This window comes from Agaricus bisporus (assembly GCF_000300575.1).
Source record: "Agaricus bisporus var. bisporus H97 unplaced genomic scaffold AGABI2scaffold_9, whole genome shotgun sequence".
NCBI classification, from domain to species: Eukaryota; Fungi; Basidiomycota; class Agaricomycetes; order Agaricales; family Agaricaceae; genus Agaricus; species Agaricus bisporus.
The window spans coordinates 1,188,552-1,215,807 of NW_006267372.1; the positions used below are offsets into that span (position 1 = coordinate 1,188,552).

The 27,256-nt window shown below is 44.1% G+C and overlaps 6 protein-coding genes across 6 annotated transcripts; 2 read left to right on the top strand and 4 right to left on the bottom strand.

Moving 5' to 3' along the window:
- Positions 1 to 8,231: 8,231 nt before the first annotated feature.
- Positions 8,232 to 9,530, bottom strand: AGABI2DRAFT_75272 (hypothetical protein; the record flags this gene model as incomplete). Its single annotated transcript, XM_006463939.1, has 1 exon — positions 8,232 to 9,530. One exon carries the CDS (start codon positions 9,528 to 9,530, stop codon positions 8,232 to 8,234), a length of 1,299 nt encoding a protein of 432 aa, XP_006464002.1.
- Positions 9,531 to 10,349: 819 nt separating this feature from the next.
- Positions 10,350 to 10,886, bottom strand: AGABI2DRAFT_54977 (hypothetical protein; the record flags this gene model as incomplete). The annotated part of the gene is made up of 1 exon (XM_006463940.1): positions 10,350 to 10,886. A coding segment is annotated over one exon (537 nt), but the record flags the coding sequence as incomplete, so codon positions are not given.
- A 5,860-nt stretch (positions 10,887 to 16,746) lies between these two features.
- On the top strand, positions 16,747 to 19,384 carry AGABI2DRAFT_145160 (hypothetical protein; the record flags this gene model as incomplete). The annotated part of the gene is made up of 12 exons (XM_006463941.1): positions 16,747 to 17,005; positions 17,061 to 17,123; positions 17,180 to 17,305; positions 17,362 to 17,477; positions 17,516 to 17,621; positions 17,679 to 17,776; positions 17,842 to 17,917; positions 17,968 to 18,035; positions 18,159 to 18,231; positions 18,382 to 18,442; positions 18,498 to 18,615; positions 18,797 to 19,384. The coding sequence occupies 12 exons, from the start codon at positions 16,747 to 16,749 to the stop codon at positions 19,382 to 19,384; spliced, it is 1,752 nt and encodes a 583-aa protein (XP_006464004.1).
- Positions 19,385 to 22,944: 3,560 nt separating this feature from the next.
- AGABI2DRAFT_145161 (hypothetical protein) lies at positions 22,945 to 24,189 on the top strand (the record flags this gene model as incomplete). Its single annotated transcript, XM_006463942.1, has 4 exons — positions 22,945 to 23,144; positions 23,189 to 23,508; positions 23,563 to 23,808; positions 23,873 to 24,189. The coding sequence occupies 4 exons, from the start codon at positions 22,945 to 22,947 to the stop codon at positions 24,187 to 24,189; spliced, it is 1,083 nt and encodes a 360-aa protein (XP_006464005.1).
- Positions 24,190 to 24,403: 214 nt separating this feature from the next.
- On the bottom strand, positions 24,404 to 25,324 carry AGABI2DRAFT_145162 (hypothetical protein; the record flags this gene model as incomplete). The annotated part of the gene is made up of 5 exons (XM_006463943.1): positions 24,404 to 24,597; positions 24,628 to 24,701; positions 24,788 to 25,054; positions 25,081 to 25,101; positions 25,155 to 25,324. The coding sequence occupies 5 exons, from the start codon at positions 25,322 to 25,324 to the stop codon at positions 24,404 to 24,406; spliced, it is 726 nt and encodes a 241-aa protein (XP_006464006.1).
- A 455-nt stretch (positions 25,325 to 25,779) lies between these two features.
- Positions 25,780 to 26,565, bottom strand: AGABI2DRAFT_120813 (hypothetical protein; the record flags this gene model as incomplete). Its single annotated transcript, XM_006463944.1, has 1 exon — positions 25,780 to 26,565. The coding sequence occupies one exon, from the start codon at positions 26,563 to 26,565 to the stop codon at positions 25,780 to 25,782; it is 786 nt and encodes a 261-aa protein (XP_006464007.1).
- Between the last annotated feature and the right edge of the window lie 691 nt (positions 26,566 to 27,256).

The window sequence follows — 27,256 nt, forward strand, 5'->3', positions numbered from 1 at the left end:
AGTACCCATGTCATCTGATCCCCTTGTAGTCTTCCTACCATTTTTAAACTTAGATAAATTTTGCACGCCGTTATGAAGCCACTCAGCTCCTTTCCGTCTCCTGAGAATATCTTTGGTCTTGCCACATCGATTGGTGGCGCTACTACTTGGACGATGGGGGTTTCTCCATCGTCCCCTGGTGGACCTTGTGGGCCTGGTGGACCCGGTTGCGGGTTGTTCTGCAGCTGGGCGAGTTGCTGCTGCAGTTGGGTGATGAGAGTATGCTGAGCGTTCAGCTGATTGATTATGTCTTGGGGATTGGCCATGTCTGGCTCGTGGTATTCGGGGGGAGGTGGTTGATATAGGGGTAGGGGGGATACGGACGGTTGTCGTTGTTCTGGTTCGGATTCCTCGGATTGGGATTCCGAGGCGGATTCTTCTTCTTCCTCAGATTCAGAGGAAGGTACTCGGAATGTTCCGGGCGGTAGTTGATGAGAAATTTTGAAGAAGGTGAGGGAGGTCTTTTCCTGTCACCTGATGCGTATCCACCAATCCAATGAAGCCAATAGCCTGCTTCACTTGGATGTGTACACGAAGAGAGAAAAGGTTTTGTATTCAAGAATGGTCGCTTGACCGAAGGGATAGACTAAGATGAGAGGTATGTACGGGAACGGATTCCCACGCTAATCTAGAGAGTCACCTAAGGTGGGTCTCTCACTCCTCTGCGTGTACCAGCTGACAATGCAGCCGCAGCACAAGGTTGATACGGGAAGAAAATACAAGTATATAAAAAGCACCTCACGTGGTGAACGTCTCGTGTTTAACTAAGGCACGTGACACGCCTTAGTCTCAACGGGGTACGTTGTGACTGTACCCGATCACCCCTTAAGCCTAGGGACCGGCTATGTGTGTGGCGGCCGCGATGGCGCGCAGAGAGTAGAGGGCAATAAGAGAGTAAAAGATGGGGAGGGCACTGTGCTGTGCGATCCCCGGAGTAGTCGAGTTCTACTGTTAGGGCGACTGTGACTGAGATGTCACAGGTCACACCTGAACTTAAGAACTATAGAGGAAAGTGACAAAAGTTATATTAGGCGTGAACCTAAGAGAACTCGACAGAGTCTTCTACAAGTTTCTACCTACTTTATATACCTAGACTACGGCGCACAGACCAACTACCCTAGGTAACTTTATTTATATACTGACATGTGAAAAGAAGTACGTATGAGAAAATAAACTAATTATACATTTGACATGAGAAAAGAAGAGTGGAGTAAGAAGAAAGTAAACACAAGTACATTGATCATAAAAACGTCAACAACACCAAACAAACCATAAAAGTGTCCACAGGTACAAACAACTATCTAAGGACGTAACCTTTCGTACCAATCCCTGCCGAAGTATGTTGCCATTACTTCTCCACACGGGCACATCGTAAAGAACCGGACCGGTTCCCAACGACGGAAGTCCGGGTTATTCCATCGCTGCAACATCCAGGGTCTCTCCAATACTTCGTCCCACATTATCAACGTCACTCTTCCACACACTACGCACCTACGATCCTCTAACCTCCATCCGTCTGGTCGGGGTTCTCTTCCGATAGCCACCGCTGCTCTCCTCCACTGTACTTGCTCCGCATGGTTCGGAGGTAGGAAAGAAAAGATAAGATCAATGAGCTCAATTGGTAAATCTGTAGCTTGCGCCATTTTAGCAGTATGCCGATAGTTTAGCCTCCGTCGAACTGTAGCAGCAGAGGGAAATTATTACATAATAAAATATGTGACAGATGTGACAGCGTGACGCCGTGACATTCTGGCAAAGTTCTAACACCATCGTCTCGAACATTTGACTTGGAAAACGATGCGTGTAGACCACAACCATGGCTTTCTGCGCTCCATTCGTTTTGTTCACCTCACCACCTTAGAGTGGGATGAAATCAAATTCGTACATCACCATGGACCCCTTTCTGAAGAAGGAAGAAGGTTGCGATTTGCCTTTTTTTCCTCATTACCATCCACTCTTTCATCCTTGACCATCGGAGACATCGAAATTGATTCTCCGAATCTTGTCGATCTACTGGGTTCTATTCCTCAACTCGCCGAACTCCACTTCATCAGGAGTCCTCGACCGGTTGTTATAGGCGCTGTCGAGGCGATCGGTCGACCTCCGGCAAACAGAGGAGCATCATCTTCATCCTCGACCATTCTCCCAAATTGTTAGAACCTTGCCAGAATGTCACGGCGTCACGCTGTCACATCTGTCACATATTTTATTACATAATAATTTCCCTCTGCTGCTACAGTTCGACGGAGGCTAAACTATCGGCATACTGCTAAAATGGCGCAAGCTACAGATCTACCCATTGAACTTATTGATCTCATCTTTTCTTTTCTACCTCCGAACCATGCAGAGCAAGTACAATGGAGAAGGGCGGTGTAGAGGATAGTATAGGTTTGTAGATACGAAGGACAAACAACAAAAACGATATAGTCGCTTAGTAGCTACTATACTGCCTCTGCGATTTCGAAGGGGGAATATCTGATGATATGAAGGTAAAGGTGTGAACTTCTGTTATGAAGAATAGAGGTGCGATGTGAACGCTTAAACTACTTGAAACTTGAACTTGTACTACTGAACTTCTGACTAACTAACTTTAACTAACTTGAACTGACTTGACTTGACTTTTACTAGACTACTTTCTGTGTCTTTAGACGACACTAAGCTTCGAACAGTCAACCTCGAAATGCCTCTGTGCACCAGGTGATCAATTCTTAACTTAGTAGCTACTTCGCTAAAAGCGCTAAGTCGCAGGAATCTTTGTCTGAGTCTGAGTTAACTTTATAATAAAGTTCGTCTGAGTTCTGTGTACGTCTGATAGTGGTCTACGACCGAAGCAAAACTTATATATTCCAAAAATGCACCTGCAATGTCCGAAGTGCAAAAGTGGGGGCAAGAATGCTTGCTTATCCCTCCCTTGCACCTGGTCTTTTATATTCGAGAGAGATACTAAATGAGAACATATCCGCGTACATGAGAAAGCTGAGTAAACATGGGAAAAACGTCCAAGAATAAAACTAGATAAGTAGCTACAGGGGTATAGATTGGTAAGGTACAGGTCCATAAGTTGCACTGATCTTCCCAAGCCTTCGGAGTGATTAGGGATCCCTCCTTCGGTCAGATCGGATCAGGAATTCGGAGTTCCTGCCCAGGGGAAGTGCCTCAGGATGTGTCCTTAGTAGGATCTGTTACCAGACCCAAGGTTCATCCCAGGAACACCTTTTCTTAGAATAGCCTGAGGTCCCGAGTCATCGTTTCGACTCTCAGGTACGTCTAGTCTAATCTAGATAAGTTTTATCTTATCATATCTGTATCTGTATCAGGTAATTTCCTCATCTGGTTTCCGGGTATCGAGGTAGCTACCGAGCGATCGGCCTCTAGTACTCGAAGTTCTGATAATTAGAGCCCGTGACTTTGTAGGGATAGTCTATATGGGTCATTGGTCCAATACGACCAGCTAGTCTTTGGGTGTGCAGTACAGTTTTCCTGCTATTGTGCTTCTATCCTCCATATACACAGAGAGACATCAGGAATACTAGATTCACCAGTCTTATCTGAGCTTTCCGGTTAGCGGAAGGAGAGTCTACTAGTTATAGACTGCTGACGAATATAAATAGGATTTGTCGTATTTTTCCTAAGTTTCTATGAAGGGTTCGACTTAGTACTCGGGTAGCTACTCCGCGAGAACCGTATATATCTGGTAATAATAGCCTAAAAATTGCGTAAAATTGCGCAAATATTTTTGAGGTGTATCAGCGGCGGCGGCAATAGGAAGAGAGGACAGGCCGGAAGGTTGGAACCTATCGGATCATCGGTGCAGGCGGTGTGGGAGGGTAACCTTAGCAATGTGGGACTATGAGGAACAGAAGGCGTGGGTAATACAGAGATGGGGATACTGGGGACCACGACACTGGGCAATAGCTGGATTCTTCGTACTATGCCCATGTGATACGATGATTAGGAATTACTTCGGGAGGCGTTGGTTTGTGTGAATGAATTACCGGTTTGAGAGTTGTTTGTACTTGTGGACACTTTTATGGTTTGTTTGGTGTTGTTGACGTTTTTATGATCAATTTACTTTTGTTTACTTACTTCTCACTCCACTCTTCTTTTCACATGTCAAATGTACTGTATAATTAGTTTACTTTCTCATACGTACTTCTTTTCTCATGTCAAGTATATAAATAGTTACCTAGGGTAGTTGGTCTGTGCGCCGTAGTCTAGGTATATAAAGTAGGAAGAAACTTGTAGAAGACTCCGTCGAGTTTTCTTAGGTTCACGCCTAATATAACTTCTGTCACTATACTCCTTAGTTCTTGAGTTTAGGTGTGACCTGTGACATCACAGTCACAGTCGCCCTAACAGTAGTCGCGTAGATCACTGAGGGTCTAGTTTAAGGTTTGGGATATATGTACTCGGCCGAAACGGCCGTAACGAAAAACTGTATAGTTGTGAAAGAATGAATGGCCTGCATTGTAAACGGCGGAACGCCAGGATAAGAAAAGAAGTAAAAATAGAATAGTCATTCTGAAAAAGGAAACTTATAGTTCAACATCAACATCGGTCACTTAACCTAGTATTGAAGCCTTCAATACTGAGACTCTCCGATATCGACACAGATTTCACCAAACTTTGACAACGAGTTCAACTTTCCACCCTCACCGCTGGTGCAAAAGGAGATGCTAAAATTGAAGGTACTGCCCAGATAGCTATTGATATCAAAAAAAGGTTGATTTGGCCTCCTGATGTACCAATGTATACTCTCTCTTTCCAGAGAAAACGAAAACTTGATCAATCAGTTGTCCGGGCCGTAGTTTGACGGAAACCGAAATCATGATGCTTGACTACTACAGCGTCTCTGCTGCGTCGTTACATCCTCAACACCTTGGTCTTTTAACATCTGGGAAGTCATTCAAGGTGTGTATCATGTCTTTCAACGCCTACAATATCTCATCATCTATATCAGAGTGGTTCAAGGCTCGTTCAACGAAATCGGAACTCAAGCTCTGTTCATCTGTCCAAGCATTCTTGAGCACTGCGAAAAAGACCACATCGAAGGTTTCTCTTCCGAAGTCGCTTGAGTGATCCGAGCATACAGTTGCGGATGCTCCTTCTTAGACTACGGCTAGGACGAGTGATGAGGAGAGAAAGAGGATTTATGAGCCACGCGCATAGTCGGTGGTTACTTTGAGAGTGGTGGGTGTTATAGTGGAATCGCGTCTGAGAAATATGTATACTCTAGGATGGAAGTTTAATGAATGGGTCCGAAAGTGAGTAATCGTATTGCCTCTATATGATTTCTTTATGGTTTATTCCCAAGGGAGTTCTGCTTCATTTAGACATAGGCCCCCAAAACCTTCAAACTCAACAAACTTTAGCTGTCTGTTGAGATACAGGAATCAAACCTCCCCTTCCTCTATCCATTATCAAACTATCCCGACATTCGTTGAACAACAGATTCAGCAAGACATGTTCGATAGAGCGAAAAGGATTCATGATGAGAGGATTGTGCAAGTTGGAAAGTGGGAGGAGATGGTGGTGCACGGCGTTGGATAGAAAGTCCGTGGTGTTTATGCCGTAGCGATATGGGGAGTGAGGACGAGATTCAAGATAGGTGTGCTAAAGGGTAAGCGTAACGAAAAGATGCAAGGCGCTTATTTGTTAATTGATTCCCTTGTACAGCAGTTCAGAGGCTGTAGATGAGAAAGCGCATTCGGCGGATGCTAAGGTTGTCGAGATGGGCACTGATCGTTCCGGGTCAGACGAAATGGCTGAATCATAGGAAGGGTGCGGAGAAGTGGATGTTATTCGGCAGGAGTTGTTAATGAGAGGAGAAAAGAACAAGGATCGGTGCGTGCTTTGAGAATATAATTGTTAAGAAAAAGAAAACATCTGTACGATGCTCAAGGGTTTGAGTGAGGGAAACATCCTATGCCCGAAATTAATGTATTACTTTTCTAAGTTACGATCCTTCAGTCCGACCCCAGATCCTAAATGTCGGAGGGGGGGAGGGAAGTTAGGACAGAAGGTTGAACCTGAGGAAGCCTTGTTGAAATGATACTGTGAAGCGCCAGCTTACCAACAGGGTGAATATATAGATTCTCTACAAGGACGTAGGATTAAAGGAGAGAAAACGACGGCAGAATTGAACCAGAGACGGCGTACGAAAAGAAAAGTGATTAAAAGTGATTTTTTGGGTGAATCCGTGCACACGATACAAAGACTTAAATTCAGTCATTAAATCTTCACGTTACACTATCTCCACTAAAAAACGAAAGCGAGGGTGGTTTCCAAACCGATGGAATATAAATAATCAACCGTATGCAAGGTATCCGTGTCCCAACTAACATCCGAACCAGTGGTCAAATGAAATCGCTTTGGTAGTGGGCCAACATCATGTAGCGCTACTAGCATATCTACGAATATTCCTGGATCTAGTGTAGCCATGGTGTCTGTAAGAGACAAGCAGCAAAGGTTTGGCAGACATTCCACTGAGTCTGAAGCTGATTCCCCGGTGTTTGCTGGACATTGACAAATCGTCCCGACGGCTGCTACAACAACCTCTTCAGAACATCCGGTCAAGTGGAGTTTGTTAACTTGAGGAACAGTACGCAGTAGATCAACGATGTTGGGAGGATGATGCCATAGATTGTCGAAGGTCAGAGATTCGAGGGTAGATGGCAATAAAGAAAAAAAGGCAAGTCGTAACACATTTCCTTCTTCAGAAGTAGGATTAGAGTATGCGTGTTCCCCCCACTCCAAAGTGGTAAGGCTAGTAAAACGAACATGGCTCAGGAAGTCATAGTTTTCATCTACATGCATCTCGATCCATGTCAATTTTTCAAGGCGATGAAATGTCATGGGTTCAATAACGGCATTATCACGAAATCCCTGCGGAGAAATGCTTCCTGTCTTGGGATAATAAAATTCCAATTCAACAAGATTGGGTAGTTCCACGAGTGTCAACAGGAGAAACTCGTTTAGAATTAGATCGACGTGGCAGATTCACAGGGTGGAAACTGTAGTGGGCAGTGAAAATGAGACGCTTTTCATATCGATCAGGCTTATGTGCTGGAGGGAAGCAAGATCGCTGAAATCCAAGCATGGTATGGAATCACGGTTACAACTGGGCCAATGCATTGTTACAGAATCGCAGTGCGAGAGACTCCTGTTGATAGAAGAGGACCATTCAACCGGTGGCTCGATAAGAATGAGTCTTTGTACTTTATCTGCATTTTTATCGAATATAATTGATTTCAGAGGTTCCAGATTCATGAGGAACTCCGAACGTTTCGAAGGAAGCTTCTCCCACACCATCGCGGGATTATTGAAAGCCAGTTGAATTGAGATCGGATGCTTATCGGTGTTTCTGAAATGAAAATCGAGGATCGACGTGTTGAATTTGGTAAAAACGTTAAGAATGCGAAGTGAAACTGAAGTCCAGAGGTGGGGTGTGGACAAAGCAACCCGGCGCCAACAATGAGAAACAGCTGTCAAGGTGTAATGGAAGTCTGTCTCGGGATGGTCATATCTTCTGGATGGTACTAGTTTGTATAGGGGGTGTTTGATGTTGTAGAATGGAGGTTTGAAGGTGGTGAAGTCAATCGGTGGACGGGCAAAGTGGAAGATGTTTGACAGCACTTCGAACGGTAGGTGTCTTGTTTTTTCTTGCACGTTGTTGATTCTACGCAAAAGGATAGCTTTCTCTTCCTGAAGACCAGGAATGAGGTCCTCCAGATGGCGAACCTCTGCTTTGAGGGCAGAGACTCCTTTCTGACTATCTATTCAGCTGTCTCGTATAGGTAACACGAATGTCGAGGAGAAATACCCTTAAATCTGTCATGAGATGGTAACCACAACGAGGACATTCAGCGATGGACATTTGAAGATGAACGAGTAAGCCGACACTTTCGTGAAAGTAAGAGAAAGGGTCTGGAGTCTTGCAAATGGAACGTGTAACAAAGTTCTCAGAGGTGTGAGATGATCTTGTTTTTTTTTTTTTTTTTTTTTTTTTTTTTGGGGGAGCCATATGACTCTCGACAACTGGCGACTAGCTCAACATGTTACCTGTACATGTGAGGCCAGCTTCTCGAGTCGGCTAACGTGCGCCTCTGCGCTTTGAAGGAAAGGAAATTTTCTCACACCCCTGGGGAAATGCTTTTACGCACTTCTCGTGTGGGACTCTAATAGGTACACTATCAAATACCCACTAAAACCCCAGGTTTACGTAGCCATATTTTCGGTCCGTCGTTTGGACTTTCGTTTGTTAGGATACCAGACCAGGTAGCTATGACCAGGTTTTCTCGTATTGCTTTCCTATTAAATTTTCGGGAGCTCGTAAGGATACAGTCTAGCCTGAATCGAGAGTTGAGTCTATGTAAGAGCCTATTTTTAATTTGTGTATCGTTGTGGTTCCAAGTGCTGGGGAAGTCGCTGTGTTTTATTACTCTCTCACATCTTAGATTCCATATCAAGTAAGAGCACTCTGACACAAGGATGTGAAAGAGTCTCGTTTTTCCTATGTTTGTGGTTCCCTTTTCGTGCCGTTCTACTGTCGAGGCAATGCCCAGGATTTCGCCTATGTTTGGATTGGTCCAGTTTCTGTATTTCTTTTTCCATATTATGCTAGCTAGTTTCCACACGGTTTCTCGACCCGGGGCTTTGCACTTGGTAAGTATGTGATCCATAGACTCCTCCGTTTTACAGTGTTGACATAAGGCCCTTGTTCGCATGTCATCGGTCCCCGCGTGTTCCCATTTGTTACCTATATAGTAGGTTCCTTTAATGGCTTTATATATGAATTCTTTATGTTTTCGTAAGCAGTTTTTGCTTCGTTTGAGTTGGTGCCATATTTTCTGGCTCGTAGGTTTATATCCTCGTTTTTCCTCTATGTCTTCCTGTATTTTCTGGACTGAGATCTTCGACGTTTTGCTTTCAGGCGCGGCCTTATTGTTTAGTAGTAGTTTGTAGGCTATCGCTTGGGTTATTGACTGCAGTTTTGCCCCCGACGGGTGGTATTCCTCACGTAGGGGGGGGTTTGTCTCAGCCTCTTGTTGTAGGTTACATGCTCGTTTAGCCAAAGATTTCGCTTCATTCATACCGTTTGACGTGTCTTCTAAGAGTTCTAGGAGGGTTGGGGCTTTCCTTATTCGGAGTCGGTTCACTACTTGTTTTATTAAGTCGCTATTTGGATCTTCAATCCACCCTTGGTCCTCCCAAGTCTTGAAGTCAGATGTTAATGCCTTTAATAGTCTCTTTGATGTCGAGACGAGTTTTATTTTTTGGAAGTTATTTGCACATTCTAGTGAGGATTTGACTCCGTATAGTTCTGCCGCAAATAAAGTCTGGATACCCGGTGTTCTTAAAGAGAGTTGGAGATGGAGATCAGTTGAGCTTATTCCACTACCCGCTCTTGCGTCGTTTGTATTTGGCTTCGTGCAGGCTCCAGCTAGATAAATGGTTTTTGTTCCTTCGTTGGGTGAGGGGTCGATCTCCATGTCGATGTTTTGTATTTTAGTGGTTGGGGGATGCTTCGTCTCGCTAAAAGGTGTAATTCTTATTGCATCCATGATGCACTGAGGTTCGTCGTTGTCTTTCCATCTGAACACGTTTTTGCCTGTTCTGTCGTTTCCCTCTTGTTCGTTTCCTTCTACTTCATTATGGGCTCTTGGGTCCCACTCCTCGCTTAGTTGGTTTAGTAGGGCGTTTGTGGCGTCCGTGCATAGGTTAGGGTACCTGCAGTCTAGCTCGTCCCTGTCGAAGGAGCAATACTTGCATTCACAGTCTGTTCGGTTTACATGGTCTTGGAGTTTCAGTCTTTGTGTCACTTTGATCGCATCAGCTACGTTAAAAACATTGTGGCATTCTCTCAAGTGGATGCTCATAGGGTGCATGGTTGTGTAGCGGGCACCTTTTCTCTGTCCTGGGTGTAGCCACACCGGCATCTCTTTCCTTACGTTGTTATTTAGGCAAGCTGGGTTGAGGCCAATTTTCATTTCCTTCTTCAAATTTATCATATCGCTTAAGACTTTCGGGAGCTTCTGGGTCTTGGGTTTCCAGTGCTGGATTATTGGGTTGATTCTTGGGTTGGAGCTCGGTATCATTCCAATTGTTTTGTTCGAGTCGCTCTTCGTTTTCATTAGGTGTTGGGCTATAAAAGGCCATGCCGGTCTCTGGTCGTCTGACTTTAGGAATGTTTTCAGGTGGACAGCCGAGATGGCTTTGTTTCTAGCATCTAAGTTTAGTACTTTTCTGCCTCCATTTGCGATAGGGCTGCTCATGTGTGTCATATTTATCTCAGCTCGTTTGTTTTTCCAGATAAAGTTCTTGACTTGACGATCAAGATCCAAGCGCACTTCTTTAGGCATTCCATGCGCGCTTGTGAGATATTGGGAGCATCCTCCTACCATCATTTGGACTACATGTCTACGTCCTTCAATCCCGGGGTTTCCTTTATTCCATCTCTCGAGTCGATTTTCAATCTCGCCCGATATTTTCCTCCATTTGGTTACTTCCCTCCCGCCATTTCCAATCCAGGCTCCAAGTATTCGTACCTCTTCTCCTTGTTGTGCGAAATGGATGTTTGGTGGGATAGGGTCATCATTTTCGTTAAGTTTCCGTGTCTGTGTAAGCATATCTCTGAAGTGTCTACTACCAATGGGTATTATTTCGGTTTTCGTAATATTGAATTTGGCTCTAGCTGTGTTACACCATGTTTCAAGGATTTTGGTAAGGTTGCTATACTTATCGTGTTTCGTGAGGAATACTGTAGTATTGTCGGCGAAAAGGAGAAGCTTGAGTCTTTCTCGTAAATTAGGGATCTTCATTTCTACCAGCTCGGAATTACGTATCATACAAGCTAGTGGTTCTATAGCGATGTTGAAGAGTAGACACGATAGGGGGTCACCCTGTCTTACCCCTCTCGTCACTTTGAAAGGGCTGCTCAGTACTCCATTTATCATCACTTGTGTCTCTGCTTCATGGTAGAGAGCCCGTACCGTTTTTATGAATTTCTGTGGGAAGTCGAGTTTTTCCATCGTTTTGAAAAGGTAGTCATGGGCTATTTTGTCATAGGCTTTCTCTTGGTCCAGGGCTAGTATGACACCTTCATTTTCGGGACTGATTTCTGCAAAGTCGGTCATTTGATTTATCGTTTGGATATGGTCAATTATACTTCTCCTCTTCATAAAGCCTGCTTGGTTTTTATGGATGATGCTAGGGGCAGCGAGCGCTAGTTTTGATTGTATTGCTTTCGACATTATTTTATAGTCTGTGTTCAAGACTCATCAGGAAAAGGTAAAGTGACTTAAATTTGACTTATGCAAACTTATAAAAATCATAAGTCAGTATAAGTCATTTTTGCATAAGGCATGTCACCGTCTGAGGTTCTGACTTATGCAATACTTAAGTAAATCATAAGTACATAAGTCACAATATGGTCATAAGATTCAAGATTATCATAAGTCATGAGGATTTATCTTAAGTTGCATAAGTAAGTACTTAAGACAGTAAGAAGATATAAGAGAGTATAAGCTCAATCATAAGGAACATCATAATGCATGAGGAACAAAGAATTATATTCATATAGTAAATACAATACATCATGTATAATACAGACTTCCTAAAGAGGAAATAGACCCTGAAAAAAGCGGACAAGAGGGATATGACAGCAGCCAGGGGGGTAGAAATGGAAGATGGAGGGGAAATGATGAGAAATGAGATTCTAAAAGTAACAAATGAGTATGAGAAGATGAAGAGTCAAAAAGCACTCACCAAAGACTAGAGATCCCCACAAAACTCATCCACATATCATCCTCACATCTCCTCTCAAAACCCTCCCAAAATAGCCCTAAAAAAGCGTCCAAAATAGGCAAAAAAGCGTCCTAAACCAGCCTAGAATTAGCTGGGAGAGAGCTAGGGAAGGGAAGGAAAGTTACTCACTTGAATATAAGCCTAGGAGAGCAACGAGGAGGGGAGGAATGATGGTGGTGATGAGGAAGGATCAACGTTGTGCTCGAAACAGAAGTTCAACATGTCACATGATGTCACATGACTGCTGGACTTGGGATTTTCGAGTCAAAGTTCCTCAAATCATAGGTAGGAGATATTTTCGGGTCATTTCTGCATGGATTTTAATAATCTAAAAGTGTATTCCTATAGTTTCGAGGTCGGGGAGTCCTAATATCTAATTAGATTCTTTGTTGAAGTAAAGCCTATTGAGATATGGCACATTTAACATATGATAAACACAAGATTACACTGTAGCTCCTCTAATATTGATCGGATAATAAATATAAAACCAGAATTGAATTCCTGGACCTTGAATACATATACTTACACTCTTCAATCATCAAAATCGGCACAGTAACCAGTAGAAAACATGGCATTCTTGTTATGTTTTTCTGTATCTCCATAACTGGTATGTTTTCCGACAAAAGCATACATATAAACTTGTGTTCTTTTAATATTCTAAGATTTGTCATGATTTTTCCAGAATTTTTCGGTTAGTAGAGCAGGCTCTACGACAAGTCTATCTGCAGTTGACAATGACCCCCCCCACCCATGATGGAATCTTGATATCTCCATAACGGGTATGTTTTCCGATAAAAACATACATATAAACTCTTGTTCTTTTAATATTTCAAGATTTGTCGTGATTTTTCCGGAATTTTATGAGCAGTAGAACTTGACATACAGCATAATGTTCTTATAATGCTATGATTCTTGCCTTGTTATCTGACTTATGAGCCTATGTTTCACTTATGAGATACTGTTTGACTTGTCAGTAGCCTTATGAATTCATAATAAACTTATGAAATTTTGTCTGACTTGTGGTTTAACCTTTGGTCTGACTTATGAAATGTCCTGTGCTTATACTTTCTTTGTATCCAACTTATGAATTTATGATAAACTTATGAACTAATGTGTGACTTATGTGTAAACTTCTTGTCTGGCTTATGAAAAATTATGAACTTATGCTATTTTGGAGACTTATGTGCCTTAAGTTGGTCTTTATAAGGCAAGCATAAGGCAACTTTTTCATAAGTTTGCATAAGTTGTGTGACTTTTTGCTGATGCTGTGATTGGTCTATAATTTGCTATCTCCGTATTGTCGTTCTTTTTAAATATTGGACACATCCATCCCTCGTTGAACTTATCTGCTGTGTTTAAGCCATGTGTTCCGATGTTATTAAAGACACACTGAAGGGTTTCCGCTATGTTGAAACCGTTGTTTCCTGCTTTCTTTAGGTTATTGTTTCTCTGGTGAAGTATTTTCCATAGCTCGTAAGGTATACCGTCCAGGCCTGGCGATTTTCCGTTGGAAGCAGCACTGTGAGCGCCCACATTATGAGAAAGACAGAACATAAAGTGCAGATAAAGTATGCATCTTATTCCGAGTATGTTATAATATGTTTAAGTAATTCTCGAGTATTCTGCTTCTGGCAAAGATGTCACGAAATCAAAGGATCACGGAACTTTTCGTTCTAACATTCACAAACATTAAGGGATAGAATGCCGCATCACAGAACATATATTTATGCTAATCTCGCTGCATGACAGCGCGTCGATACATGTTAATCTCCTAATATAAACACGTGATTATGATAAAAATGATTAAAGTGAATTACTACCATAACGAATCACTACCAGGTAGATGAATGAAATAAATGAAACCATTTCAAACCTAGGCTTGTTTACCCTTCTTTTTGGGCCTTTGAGTATCACTCTCATCGTCACTAGTCGAAGGACTTCTTCGCTTTTTCGACTTTGACTTTGACTTTGACTTTGACTTTGACTTTGACTTTGATTTCGACTTTGACTTCGCCTTTGACTTTGATTTCGACTTTGCCTTTGCCTGTTTTGTGTGTTTCTTTGATGCATGGCGTTTAGTACGAACTTCATCATCACTGTCATCACTGCCTTCGCCTTCACTGTCTTCATTGCTACTACTTTCTCCCTCCAAGTCTTCATCAGAATTATCATCCGCGTCGCTGTCCGAGCTGCTGTCCGAATTGCTGTTTTCCAAGTCGTTGTCATTGTGAGAGCCGTTCCCTTTGTCAATCCCAGTATCGATAACCATATCTGTGCCGCCAACAGGTGCGGATTCAACCTCCGAAGTACCAGGAGCACCCATACGGGTGATTCCATACTTCTTTTGCAGCCTCAAATTATATCCCCGCTTGTTCCTGAGGACGGTCTTCAAGATTTCAGATGCAGCCCAGTTGTGGGTGAACTTCTGAAGGTACGGCATACGTTTGGCAAGCTTCTTTCGTCAGGTACTGAGACGGGTGTATAGAAAACATACAACATACCTGGCTGGCTACCTTAGAGAGCCGTTCAGTGGGCTGACGCTTCCACCCAATCTTGAAGTCGATCAATGCTTGTTCGCACAACGACGCAGCAACACCCTAGTCGTATGTTAGGGCGACTGTGACTGAGATGTCACAGGTCACACCTGAACTTAAGAACTATAGAGGAAAGTGACAAAAGTTTATTAGGTGTGAACCTAAGAGAACTCGACAGAGTCTTCTACAAGTTTCTACCTACTTTATATACCTAGACTACGGCGCACAGACCAACTACCCTAGGTAACTTTATTTATATACTGACATGTGAAAAGAAGTACGTATGAGAAAATAAACTAATTATACATTTGACATGAGAAAAGAAGAGTGGAGTAAGAAGTAAGTAAACACAAGTACATTGATCATAAAAACGTCAACAACACCAAACAAACCATAAAAGTGTCCACAGGTACAAACAACTATCTAAGGACGTAACCTTTTGTACCAATCCCTGCCGAAGTATGTTGCCATTACTTCTCCACACGGGCACATCGTAAAGAACCGGACCGGTTCCCAACGACGGAAGTCCGGGTTATTCCATCGCTGCAACATCCAGGGTCTCTCCAATACTTCGTCCCACATTATCAACGTCACTCTTCCACACACTACGCACCTACGATCCTCTAACCTCCATCCGTCTGGTCGGGGTTCTCTTCCGATAGCCACCGCCGCCCTCCTCCACTGTACTTGCTCCGCATGGTTCGGAGGTAGGAAAGAAAAGATAAGATCAATGAGCTCAATTGGTAAATCTGTAGCTTGCGCCATTTTAGCAGTATGCCGATAGTTTAGCCTCCGTCGAACTGTAGCAGCAGAGGGAAATTATTACATAATAAAATATGTGACAGATGTGACAGCGTGACGCCGTGACATTCTGGCAAGGTCTTAACATCGTATATGAAGACAAAATATATGAAGCTCATAAAAAGAGACATACCCGACATTCGTTATACAGATACTTATTGTTCCTCAGTTGCATCATGTCTTGTAAATTGACGATCCTCTTTGGTTTGTCAATCAGTGGCCCGGTCACGGAAGCTTGTTGATTAGCCAACTCTATTTTTTGTTTATCAGCTTCGGCTGGCAAAAGACGGTGAACAACGATGTTAAATAGATTAATTGATATGAATACTATACCTAAGAGTTGTTTGACTTGTTCTCTTAATGCATGTAACTTGACAATGTCAGTATCGGAGGCCTTGGACTTGGACTTGTTAGTCTTCGACTCCTTGGCTTTGGGCGTCTTTGAGTCCTTCTTTTTCCCCTTCAGCGGGGTAGTAGAGGCGTTGTTGACGCTGGCTTCAGAATTAGATCCAGAGGACGGAGCATTTTCCAAAGTGTTCGAGGATGTTGCAGGGGCAGAAAATGTATTAGGGCTTGACACAGTATTCGAGACAGCGGCGGAAGGGGAATCAATGGAGATCGTGATGGAAGGCACACCGGGAGCAGTCGTCATAGCTGCAGCGCTGGCGGGAGAGATTGCTGGAGGGATAGGAGAAGATGAAGCCGTCGAGACAGCTAGAGTACCCGAAGCACCAGAGGCGGCAGCAGGAATGGACAGAGGAACGGTGGTATTGGAATCCGGGGTCACAGCTGGCGAACCTTGAGTGGTGGTCGAAGATGAAAGTTGGCCGCCCTTTTGTCTTTGCGGCTTTGACCCCGCCTTAGCCTTCGGGTCTGGCTTTGTCTTTGCTGAAGAAGACCTAAGAGTGATAGATTTAGCTGGAGGTGGCATGGTGACGACGTAGACAGCATTGACAAACATTCAGGACATATAAAGGCATCGGATCGTTTGTCCGATCTCTTTGGTTTAGTAGTATATGGAAGCGGCGACGTGGTGAGGATAAAAATTTTCATTTTTGTGGAAAATGTTGCGTACACAACACCCTTGATCGGTTAGATATTGGTGTTGCATTGCCCTGGTCAAGAATGTACTTGCCTTATTTCTTTCAATACATGGATGCAAATATATGCTTACTTTCGGCTCAGACTCGCCCGATGACAAAAATTGGCCGAAGATCATTATCAGCAGACGGTAACCTTGACACCTAAAATGTTCCTGGAATAAAATGCTGAGTTCTAAAATAAAGTTGGGCAAAAAGACGTACTTGCGTGCCATAAATCTTAGCCACTAAGCTAAAAAAATTGCTTGTTCAATGGCTTGGTGGAATGGAGAGGCCGTAGCAACTGTCAACCTAAACATATGGGGCTGAATTAGACCAAAGCGAGCCACAAACTGGCCTTGTAATAGCGGCAATCTCGCACCGAATTGCACATGTAATCTTAATCCAAACACTGGCGCACCGCACGAGCAACAGAGTATAAGAATTAGCAGCATAATGTATCGAGTTCTGTAGACTCACCAGTAGCCATGTCATCCCCTATCCCCTTCCGATCTTCCGATGAGCCCGTCGGAATATTTTCTTCGCCTTCGCTCGCATGGGGCCGTTGGAGGGATTCTGCCATTGAAGGCTTCCAAAGTCAATATCAGCTCGAGCAATGGGAGAACGACCATCCCGGCGACCGACATCCCTACAGCTTACTGATGGCTTTGAATCTCTTGCCCGCGGAGGACAATCGCGACGACTTAGACGAAGACGATGTATACGAAGTTGAAAGGCTGTTGACGGGTTGGTACCTTAAATCATCTGAATCCATACGACACTAACCTTCCTATGATATGAGGTATATCGGCACCATCGGATATACCATTAGACGACATCGAACAAATCAAACGTCTACTCAAAAGTAAGTAGTTTGGGTGGTCATAGCTTATCAATCGACTCACTCATTTTATTACTAAGTTCGTGCACCGCCAGCTGAACCCTCATCTGATTCATTCGAGGATGGATCCCAGTCCAAGTCGTCTGAAGGCGTCGGAGATCAGAATAAGAAAGCCCATGTAAAAAGGTCTAAACGCAAGCGGGCAGGTTAGTGACCATATCATGGATGCAAATTGAATAACTTACTTGATGGTATGATGAAGTCCGTGCATCATCAGTATCATCGACAGAAACTGAAACTGATTACGATTATGACGGGGTGGGTCAGACGGCTAATACCTTCTTTGGGAGCCAGGTTAACACCCTTGAGCAAGCGGAAGTAATTCGAAACTCGTGTCGTTGCCTGTGTCGGAACAGCATGATCTTGCGGAAGAAAAGGAGGTTGAAGAGCAGCTGCTCGCCTTGTCCTCACCGCTGTCAAACTTGAATGATCTCGAAGTTGTAAAAGAAGATACCTTGACGAGTAAGCAACTACTAACATGTTCTACTCACCAAATGACTCACTCAACATTGGGTCCAGCCCAGGAAGTAGGTGGCGGGGAAAGCAAGCGGAAACGAGATGTTGGCACTATGACAAATGAAAGTGATATAGAAGGACGCGAAAAGAAGAGGAGAAAAGTGAGTTGTCACTTATTAGATACAGCGGGTCTTACTCACTTGGGCTCAGACAGTCATTTTGATAGAAATTTCGGACGAGCTTTCCGTCCAAGTATGCAGAGACCTGGAGGACGACGAGTAGGACACCAGATGGGATTGAAGGTGCGGATGGTGGGGGGAAAGGACCTGCAAAGACACTGTTTCCTACCAAGTGTCCGATGAAGTAGATAGTGAAGGATTCGACCTTGAGCACAATGAGGCCATTTTGCTGGTTGTCGTAGTGAGGTGAATGTTGTGTTCATTTATTTGGCTCCAATACACGTTTGTTTGTTCTCTTCAGACTTGATCCTCGTTGTTATCTCGTGCTCTTCATGACTCTCCCATTCGTTTGTAACATCCATAGTTCGTATGTGGCACTTCTCTGGGGTTTCAGGCGCTTTTCAACTCAATCCATTACCACCAGAATCAGAGCTATGGTCAGTCTCATGAACGGCCAGCATGCTCCGCCTAGCTTTCTTCTTTCTACTTCCGGTGCTTTTTTCCCTGGATGGTTTTGGGCTCTTCTATCCTCCCTGGTCGTACATACGTGGCTCTATTGCTTGTCCCCCTGTCCCCCCTTTCTTCAGCTAGCCCGGAATTGTTGGCTTCGTCAAGCGCCGTGGCAAGGGTCAAAACGCTGCCTGCTTAGTGAGTCTTTACGGTATTACTTCTGCGATCCATTCTGATTGAGCCGGTGGCTCAGTATCAGTTTTTTGAACCGTCCCCTCGCCCACCAATGCCTTCAAAATCTTCTTGTGTTACCTTGTGCCTCAAAGTGCCAAAAGCCGCTCTTCACAGATGCAGAAAATTTGCTACACCTTGTGAGTTTAATATGCTTCACGGTCAATCAAATCAGTCACTCAAGATTCTTTTTTTTTTTGCAGTGCACGTACCAATTTGACATTTCTTACCGCCATACCACCTTAAAGAGTTCTTAATCTCATAAGTCACGTGGTAAGTGTTTACACGCCTTTGAAGTTTGCATGACACGATCAACAATAGTACTCAACCACCATGTCAGGTCCGCAGGCATCCACATCTTCGAGGAAGCGTTCAAAAATACCATGCTCGTGTGGTTGCGGCAAGATCGTTGCGTATTCGACCCAGTCTGCGCACCTCAGAGGTCGGACAAGACCAGAGATCACGGCTGCAATATCGGAAACAACACGCTACTTACGAGGAGAGGATGACAGCCTAGAAGGAAGCTCATCTAACAAGCGCTCAAACCCGCCAGATGTTGTTCACCAGGATACGCCAAGGAAGAGGCAGCGGATGCTTACTGCTGCGGCTCCTCCATCAACAAATGGACAATCCGATGTGCAGATAAGAGCGGGTGAGAATATTGGCCACGATGGAGGAGGAAATAATGAAGATGAAGATGATGAAGATGAAGGAGATATCTACGACGAGGAGGAGGAGGAGGAGGAGGAGGAGGAGGAGGAGGAGGAGGATCGTGGTGATAATGAAGCTAATGGCGAGGGCGGGGGGATTGTACTAGAGGAGGCTGCGGAAGTGGCATTGTTCTCTGACTGGGTTGAAGAAAACTTTCTACGTACAGCTTCAGGTAAAATTTCCCCTATCCAGGTTTGAATTCTACTGACGAGGATGTAGATATTCGTCTTGACAATATGGACTTGCTTCTGCTCCGCAAATATATGCTGAAGGTTCGACAACATTTGACCGAAAAAACGTTTTCTTTGCTACGGGCCGTCTTCCCTGAATTCCCACAACCTTCACTCGAAGTCACCAAAAGCCGCGTCCAAGAACTTTCAGGTTTCCTAGCAAAGCATTTCAGCTGTTGCATAAACAGCTGTATCTGCTATGTCGGACCATACAAGGATTTGACACAGTGCCCACACTGCCACGAGGCGAGGCGTGATGCGAAAGGCAGACCACGTCAAATCTTTGCCTACCTTCCACTCGTCCCTCGTCTCCAAGCCATGTCATCCAACCTCCAACACGCCAGAAAGATGAGCTATCGAGGAGATTTTCAGCATGAGCCAGGCAACATGAGGGACGTCTTCGACGGCTCTCACTACCAGTCTCTACTTACCCAAGTTGTCCCCACCGACGACCCGGATTCTTCTTGTCTCTATTTCTCCGACAAACGTGATGTTGCGCTCGGGCTGTCAACTGACGGCTTTGCACCCTTCAAACAACGTAACAAAACATGCTGGCCCATGATACTTTTTAACTACAACCTTCCCCCCGACATTCGCTTTCAAAAACGCTATTGTATTAGTCTTGGGACGATCCCAGGGCCAAAGAAGCCCCACGATATGGACTCGTTTCTGTGGCCATTGGTACAGGAACTTCGCCTTCTTGCATCTGGAGTTAAAACTTTCGATCCCATCAGTCAATCTCTCTTTCTTCTTCATGCGTATTTAATTGTCATTTTTGGTGATATTCCTGCAATTGCAATGCTAATGCGTATGAAAGGCGCGAATGGCATATCTCCCTGCCGAATTTGCAACATCAAAGCAGTTCGTGGTGGTGGATCCAACACTTATTATGTCCCCTTACGACGAGACACAATTCCAGATGCCGACCCCAAACGATACGACCCATCAGTTCTTCCTATACGCAACCACAACGAGCTAATGGCACAAGCTGTTGAAGTTGACAATGCTCGAATAACACGATGCGCGAGAGACTTGCAAAAGAATATGGGATAAAAGGTACCCCAATACTCAGCTCCATCTCATCTATCCTATTCCCTGCCTCATTTCCTTTCGATTTTATGCATGTTGTTGTTAGGGCGACTGTGACTGAGATGTCACAGGTCACACCTGAACTTAAGAACTATAGAGGAAAGTGACAAAAGTTATATTAGGCGTGAACCTAAGAGAACTCGACAGAGTCTTCTACAAGTTTCTACCTACTTTATATACCTAGACTACGGCGCACAGACCAACTACCCTAGGTAACTTTATTTATATACTGACATGTGAAAAGAAGTACGTATGAGAAAATAAACTAATTATACATTTGACATGAGAAAAGAAGAGTGGAGTAAGAAGAAAGTAAACACAAGTACATTGATCATAAAAACGTCAACAACACCAAACAAACCATAAAAGTGTCCACAGGTACAAGCAACTATCTAAGGACGTAACCTTTCGTACCAATCCCTGCCGAAGTATGTTGCCATTACTTCTCCACACGGGCACATCGTAAAGAACCGGACCGGTTCCCAACGACGGAAGTCCGGGTTATTCCATCGCTGCAACATCCAGGGTCTCTCCAATACTTCGTCCCACATTATCAACGTCACTCTTCCACACACTACGCACCTACGATCCTCTAACCTCCATCCGTCTGGTCGGGGTTCTCTTCCGATAGCCACCGCTGCTCTCCTCCACTGTACTTGCTCCGCATGGTTCGGAGGTAGGAAAGAAAAGATAAGATCAATGAGCTCAATTGGTAAATCTGTAGCTTGCGCCATTTTAGCAGTATGCCGATAGTTTAGCCTCCGTCGAACTGTAGCAGCAGAGGGAAATTATTACATAATAAAATATGTGACAGATGTGACAGCGTGACGCCGTGACATTCTGGCAAAGTTCTAACAGTTGTCTGGGAAAATCTAATTCCCAACTTAATTCTTCTCTGGACCGGGGTCTTCAAAGACTTGGATCACCAGGACCAGGACTATGTCATCGAGCCTCGCGTTTGGAACGACATTGGTGTGGCTACGGCCGCAGCTAAAACAACCATACCATCTGCATTTGGTGCACCCGTTGTAGAGACGACAGTATCTACGTGAGGGAAAATATAAAATATATATGTTCACTACGCACAAACTGTTCTCAGTTGTGTGTTCGTGGGGAGAATTAAGTCAGAATTTCGAGAAAAGAACAGAGATTTTTATAAGGGTTTTTCAAAGAAATATATAAAGTGTTTTCTGGTTTTATGTGTTTTTCGAGAAAGGTATTTTCCTTAGAGAAAAGGGAGTTCCGACCGTAGAGAAGTTTCGCGACGAAGGTCCAACTACGCTGCTGTGCTAAAGCAGACGACGCGTACCAAGTAATGCGGGTAGATACAAACTGCGATACCGACTTAGCAGGAAGGCACCGATTTGCACCGACAAACTACAAGGCTACCGACTTGCACACGTTACCAAAACGATACAAGCTGCGATGTCCAAGTAGCTAACACGAAGTTATCACACACTACCAACGGGTTGTAGTTTGAGATCTCGCTAATAATCCTTTTAGGTGTTCACTACCCAATTTCCAAGATAAGATTCAAGTTTATATCACTTTTGGACTTTCGTGTCCGAAGAAACTGATAGCGTATAACACCACAATCACAATTCACTGAGTAGCGAATACAGCTGTAGAGCTTGGGCAAACAATTCCTTGCCTGTGTGCTCGCTACGGGTCCTCTACTTATACTACACTACCGCTACACTATTTTTAAACATACCGAGTCTCGTTACTAAGTCGCTACATATCTTACTCATCTATTGTATAGTAGCTACTAAGCCTTTCGAGTCATTCTTCCTATCTTTGTAATGTCGTCGAGTCTCCTGAACTCTTTATGTATATCTTTTCGCTACGGCTTACTCATTCTTGAGTCATTAGCCATCATCGTATTTCATATTTCCCTTTTTATCGGTAGCTACCTTCTATCTGCTTACAGATCATTGGCAATTGAGCTAGGTTCGAGATTGTTCTATTTCCTTCTTTCGCGAAGGACTATTCGGGACATATGGTCGGGGAAGCGGGAACTTTTGTCGGTAGACTCGATTGGGTATATTATGTAATCGAGGAGCTTTCGCGACATAGGATGCGTAAGAAAACCGTCGTAGCGACTAAGTCCCTTGACCATTCCGTATTCCCGAGTGCTCAGACTTGTTCACTACAGTGGTTGACGCGAATGGTGTGTTCGCTACTCACTACCAAGGCTGTGATATTTCCTACAAGTACAGTTTTCCCTGTAGGTGACCTTAGTAGCTACTGTCAAGTATTGTTCTGCATCGCTTCTAGTTAGGTAGTGACCATTCTCGAAGTTATTTCCTAGTAGTGAAGGGGTCATAAGTGTGTCACTACTCGTGAATCGAGTAAATTCGACCGTAGCGAGGTTCATTTCTCGCGTAAAACGTTTCGGGCTGTAACACCGTACCCAACATCGCAACCCATCGATCACAAATGACCTCGGAGATGTATTCCAACTGGACACTGTTTATCGCGCCCATTGTCTTACGGGATAGATTCAAGAAAGACAAATACTACAAGCACTTCATAAGGCTCATGGATTTGCTTAAACGATGCCTAGCGTTCGAGTTCACGGCGGAGGATATAGTCAATATAGATGAGGGTTTCCAGAAATGGGTTCGAGACTACGAAAGGTAAGCTTCTGGTTTCTTTAAATACTTAAATTAAGATTCATTAGGTTCTACTATCAATATGAGCCAGGCCGGCTTGCGACGTGTCCTTTGACACTTCATGCGCTGCTTCACATCGCGTGGGGTATCAAAGTTGCGGGACCAGTCTGGACATACTGGGCTTATCCAATGGAACGACATTGCAACACGCTCCTTCCTTCCATCAGGAGTAGACGACATCCATATGCTTCGATTAATGCGTTCGTGGTCGCGACAGCCCAGCTCGATCAAATTTGCCTCACATACGACCTTTATAAAGAATTATCCTTGTCCCTCCTTGAAGAGAATGAAGAGACAGCATCAATTCATATACTGACCCACGACTCATGTATGTACAAGTACTCACTCCCACTTCCAAGCTCATATTTGATAAATCTATAAGATCCCTCTTACAAGCTCTATCCACCAAAACGGGTTGAGCTCATCTCACCCTCTCTTCGTGCCAAAATCTATGCCACGCTAGCCACGCGTTTGAATACGACATCGACCATCATCCAAGCTGCGATCCCGCTTGACCAACCTATCTTGCAGTTCGGAAAAGTTGTTCGCCTTGAGGGCGATCGTATGATGGCAGATGACCTCTCTCAGTCAAGGGAGGATACTCGAGATGCGACATATATCAAGGCTCGTAATATTTTTGCATCATCTTATTCTTTTCTCTGACCGCTACGGATAATAGTATGTACAACTAGTGGATCGGTATGCAAGACACCGTCAGCGAGCAGCGGAATTTCAACCCCAAGATTTCTATGGGCAGTTGAAGAGGATTCTTGTCCTCGAGCTACCCCCCATCGCTAGGCTATCTCTTGACACGCCGACGGTCATTTTTTTCGCAGTCGTTCATAGTCTCAATGTTGTGCGGGACAATAACAATATTTCTTATCGCGACGTCGGACCGATTGAAGTGGTCGACTTGAATATGGTGGAATGTGTTGTTGGTCGAGTGTGGGACCGAAACTGCTGGACTATCATTGACAGGAGCTGTACCAGAACTATCAATTTTGACTAGCTACGTAGTGAGTGCTCTTTACCGCCTCATTATCCTGATTTTTGCTGATGTTTAGTCAGGACTTCGCTGTATAATATATCTACTCAATGTATATCTTTCGCCCATAGTCCAACATTTCAGATAAGCACGTCCATTATCAACCCTTTGGGAGCAGTGACAACGCCTAGATTCAATCGGTCGTTTGTCTGCTTTATTCATTGAACCCAACACCCATTCAGATAAAAACTTCCTTACTTTGGCTGAAATTGTAGATGACACAGGCAAAGTCTCTTACCCTAATGCCGAACTCGATACATGGAGGATTCATCAACCCAACTTCAGGAAGACCACCAGTGTATCTCGGATGAAAATTTCCGGCACATTTGGTATCATCGTCGTCGACCTCGGGACTGGTGGACCAGGGGCAAACTAGAATCAGCTAATCGAGGCCACGCTCACATCCTTGGCGTGCTACCTTCCTCTGAACACTATATTCACGAACTTCAATCAAGACAACCATTGCGATCTCGCGACTGGTTTAATATTTAATGTAAGTTTCTCAACAATATTACATAATCGCTACATTTATAGTAATTGCAATATCCAGGCGGAAACACACAGACGGCACATAGGATGTATTGTACAAAATAACCAAGAAGAAGCGAAAACTAAATGGTACCAAAGATCGTGAAGTCCCCCCCCCCCCCCGTCCCCTCCGATCACGCGTGCGTCGTTCAATCCCCCTTCATTCACCACTTCCTTGTATAAAGATGCCTCCTCTTCCTTTTTTTCTCCCAATTCCCGCCGTTTCGGAACACATCGACCTGCCGCTGGCCAAGATGGAGGTGTATCGTCACCTTGGCATGCTCCCCCGTGAAGCCTCGAACTGTCCAATGCCAACAGGGTTCTGACTTTGAACGGTGAAGCTGCCCCCTGGAAATCGCAGGTAAGTCTCAGTTTTTAACATTAAAACACAAGTTACTCACATTAGAACCCAGTCAACAACGTCCTTCCCCTTCAGAGCTGCCCTCAACATCTCTCCCTCAACCTCAATTGCTTCCTGCAGGCGAATCTTCGCCTCCTTCCGATCCCAGCCTCCTGGCACCCAAGAAGCCTTGGGGTTTCGAGTTATCGCATAGGAGTATCGCGCGGACATATTGAGAAGTTTCCGGGGGCTGAAAACGGCGGGTGGAGGCGGTAGGTGAACGGGAGCTTGACGAGTCACTAAGCGCCGGTCGACGACCAATTCGGTCGAGTCACGATGCTACACACGAGCCTCAACATCCTGGCTCAGCACCAAGAGGTGTCCCCCGCTGCCCGTGTGCTGTAAACCGACTCATTGCCGAAATTTGAAGAGAAACAGCAATAAAACAGAAAACCAGTCTTAGTATATAAATATGTATATATTCATTTATGTCGATTGTTCCGTTTTTTTTATGACCGAGTTCCGATATTCTCGTGTTCATGAACACGGAATTTTGGTCAAGAGAATGTCGCAACGTTAAGCCGTGAATATCCTCATAAAAACAGTTCTGTTTTTTTTCGACCAAGACTCAACAAAATAAAACACAATATATAGCTGCTTTTATTACTACACATCACTAACGTACGCTATTTACGCAACGATGGCTCCCACAGTGCAGATGTGAGTGCCATGGTCACTTCTATTTGATTTATATTTTCTGCTAGTGCTTCCTTTTCAGCAGGGTTCAGAGTATTTGTTTTATGTTCCAGTGTTACTCTGATTGCTTCTTCACGGATGGCTGTGGATTCATCATCGTATAAGATTCCGGCCGATTGTAGATTGTCATGATGGGCTCGTGCTATCTCTGCCATCTCGTCTGATCTTTTCGCGAAACGTTCTTCTCCTTGCCTGTTTCCATGGTCAGGTTTTCGTAGTTTCCGTATTAGATCACGGGATTTTTGTGCTCTATTCAGGTTTGTCCAATATTTGCAGATTGTTTCTCCCTCTAGTTGGTTCCGAGCTGCGGTTACATCCCTTCTGGCATTAAATTGAAGAGTTATGAGTTTGGTCTGTTCAGAATGTAATGCTCGTAGTTCTTCCTTCTTCGTTGTTTCATCTTCAATGATATCATTGTTCAGGATCTTCAGGCGTACATCAATTTCTTTCAGCCGTCGTTCGATCCAGGTCAGGGGGGTCTTTGCAAAACGTTTTGCTGTTTGGTTGATATCCTCTTTAAAGTTTTTCCATTTCGTTTGAATTTCTCTCGGGTTTGGTTGTGGTACAATTTGTGTTTGGAGATCATTTAATAGTACTTTTCCTTTGTTCTCTATTTCCTGAAGGAATTTCCTGTCTCCCAAGACAAAGTTTGGGATAGTCCATCTTCCTCTTCCGATGAAGGGGGTATCAGGTATTGCGATTCTGAGTGATGTCATCCTATGGTCTGTTTGTATCGGGGGGGGTCGTTATCTCCCAGTCTTGCGAGTTCATTAGAGTCTCGTTTGAAGTATAGATTCTATCGATCCTAGACTGGTGATTATTTGCAGAGTGTCTGAAGGTATAGTCTCTCTCTGAGGGGTTTCGGAGTCTCCATCCGTCTGATAGTTCAAGGAGCGTACACAGAGACTGAAGGCTCTTAACTGCGCCATGGTTTTCTACTCTTCCAGTACTTCTGTCGATTCCTTCTTCAGTGAGGTTAAAGTCACCAAGCATCACATCGGGGAAGGGGTAGTTTGAAGAGACGTTTGCCCATTTTTCTTCAAGGGTGTTCCAGAAATCCCTGTTCTCGCAGATATCATTTGGTGCGTAAACATTTAGTATAGTCAGCGTTTCATTGTTATGCCATCGTGTTTCTAGTAGAATAGCACGTCCCGGGATTACTACGGTTGTTTTGATATTCTTGCCTACAGCCGCTAATCGCTGGTTTATAATGAAAGCAACTCCTTTGGAGTTGACGTTTTGTGGGTCAGGGGATGTCAGTATTGTTAGGTTTTTGAAGAGGGAATTCATTTCGTCTGCTCCATCTGAGCTTATATGTGCTTCCTGGATTGCTAAGATTGAAAGTCTTTCGTCTCTCATTAGTTGATTAAGTCTTAGCCACTTGTTCTTGGGGTCAAATAGCGAGTT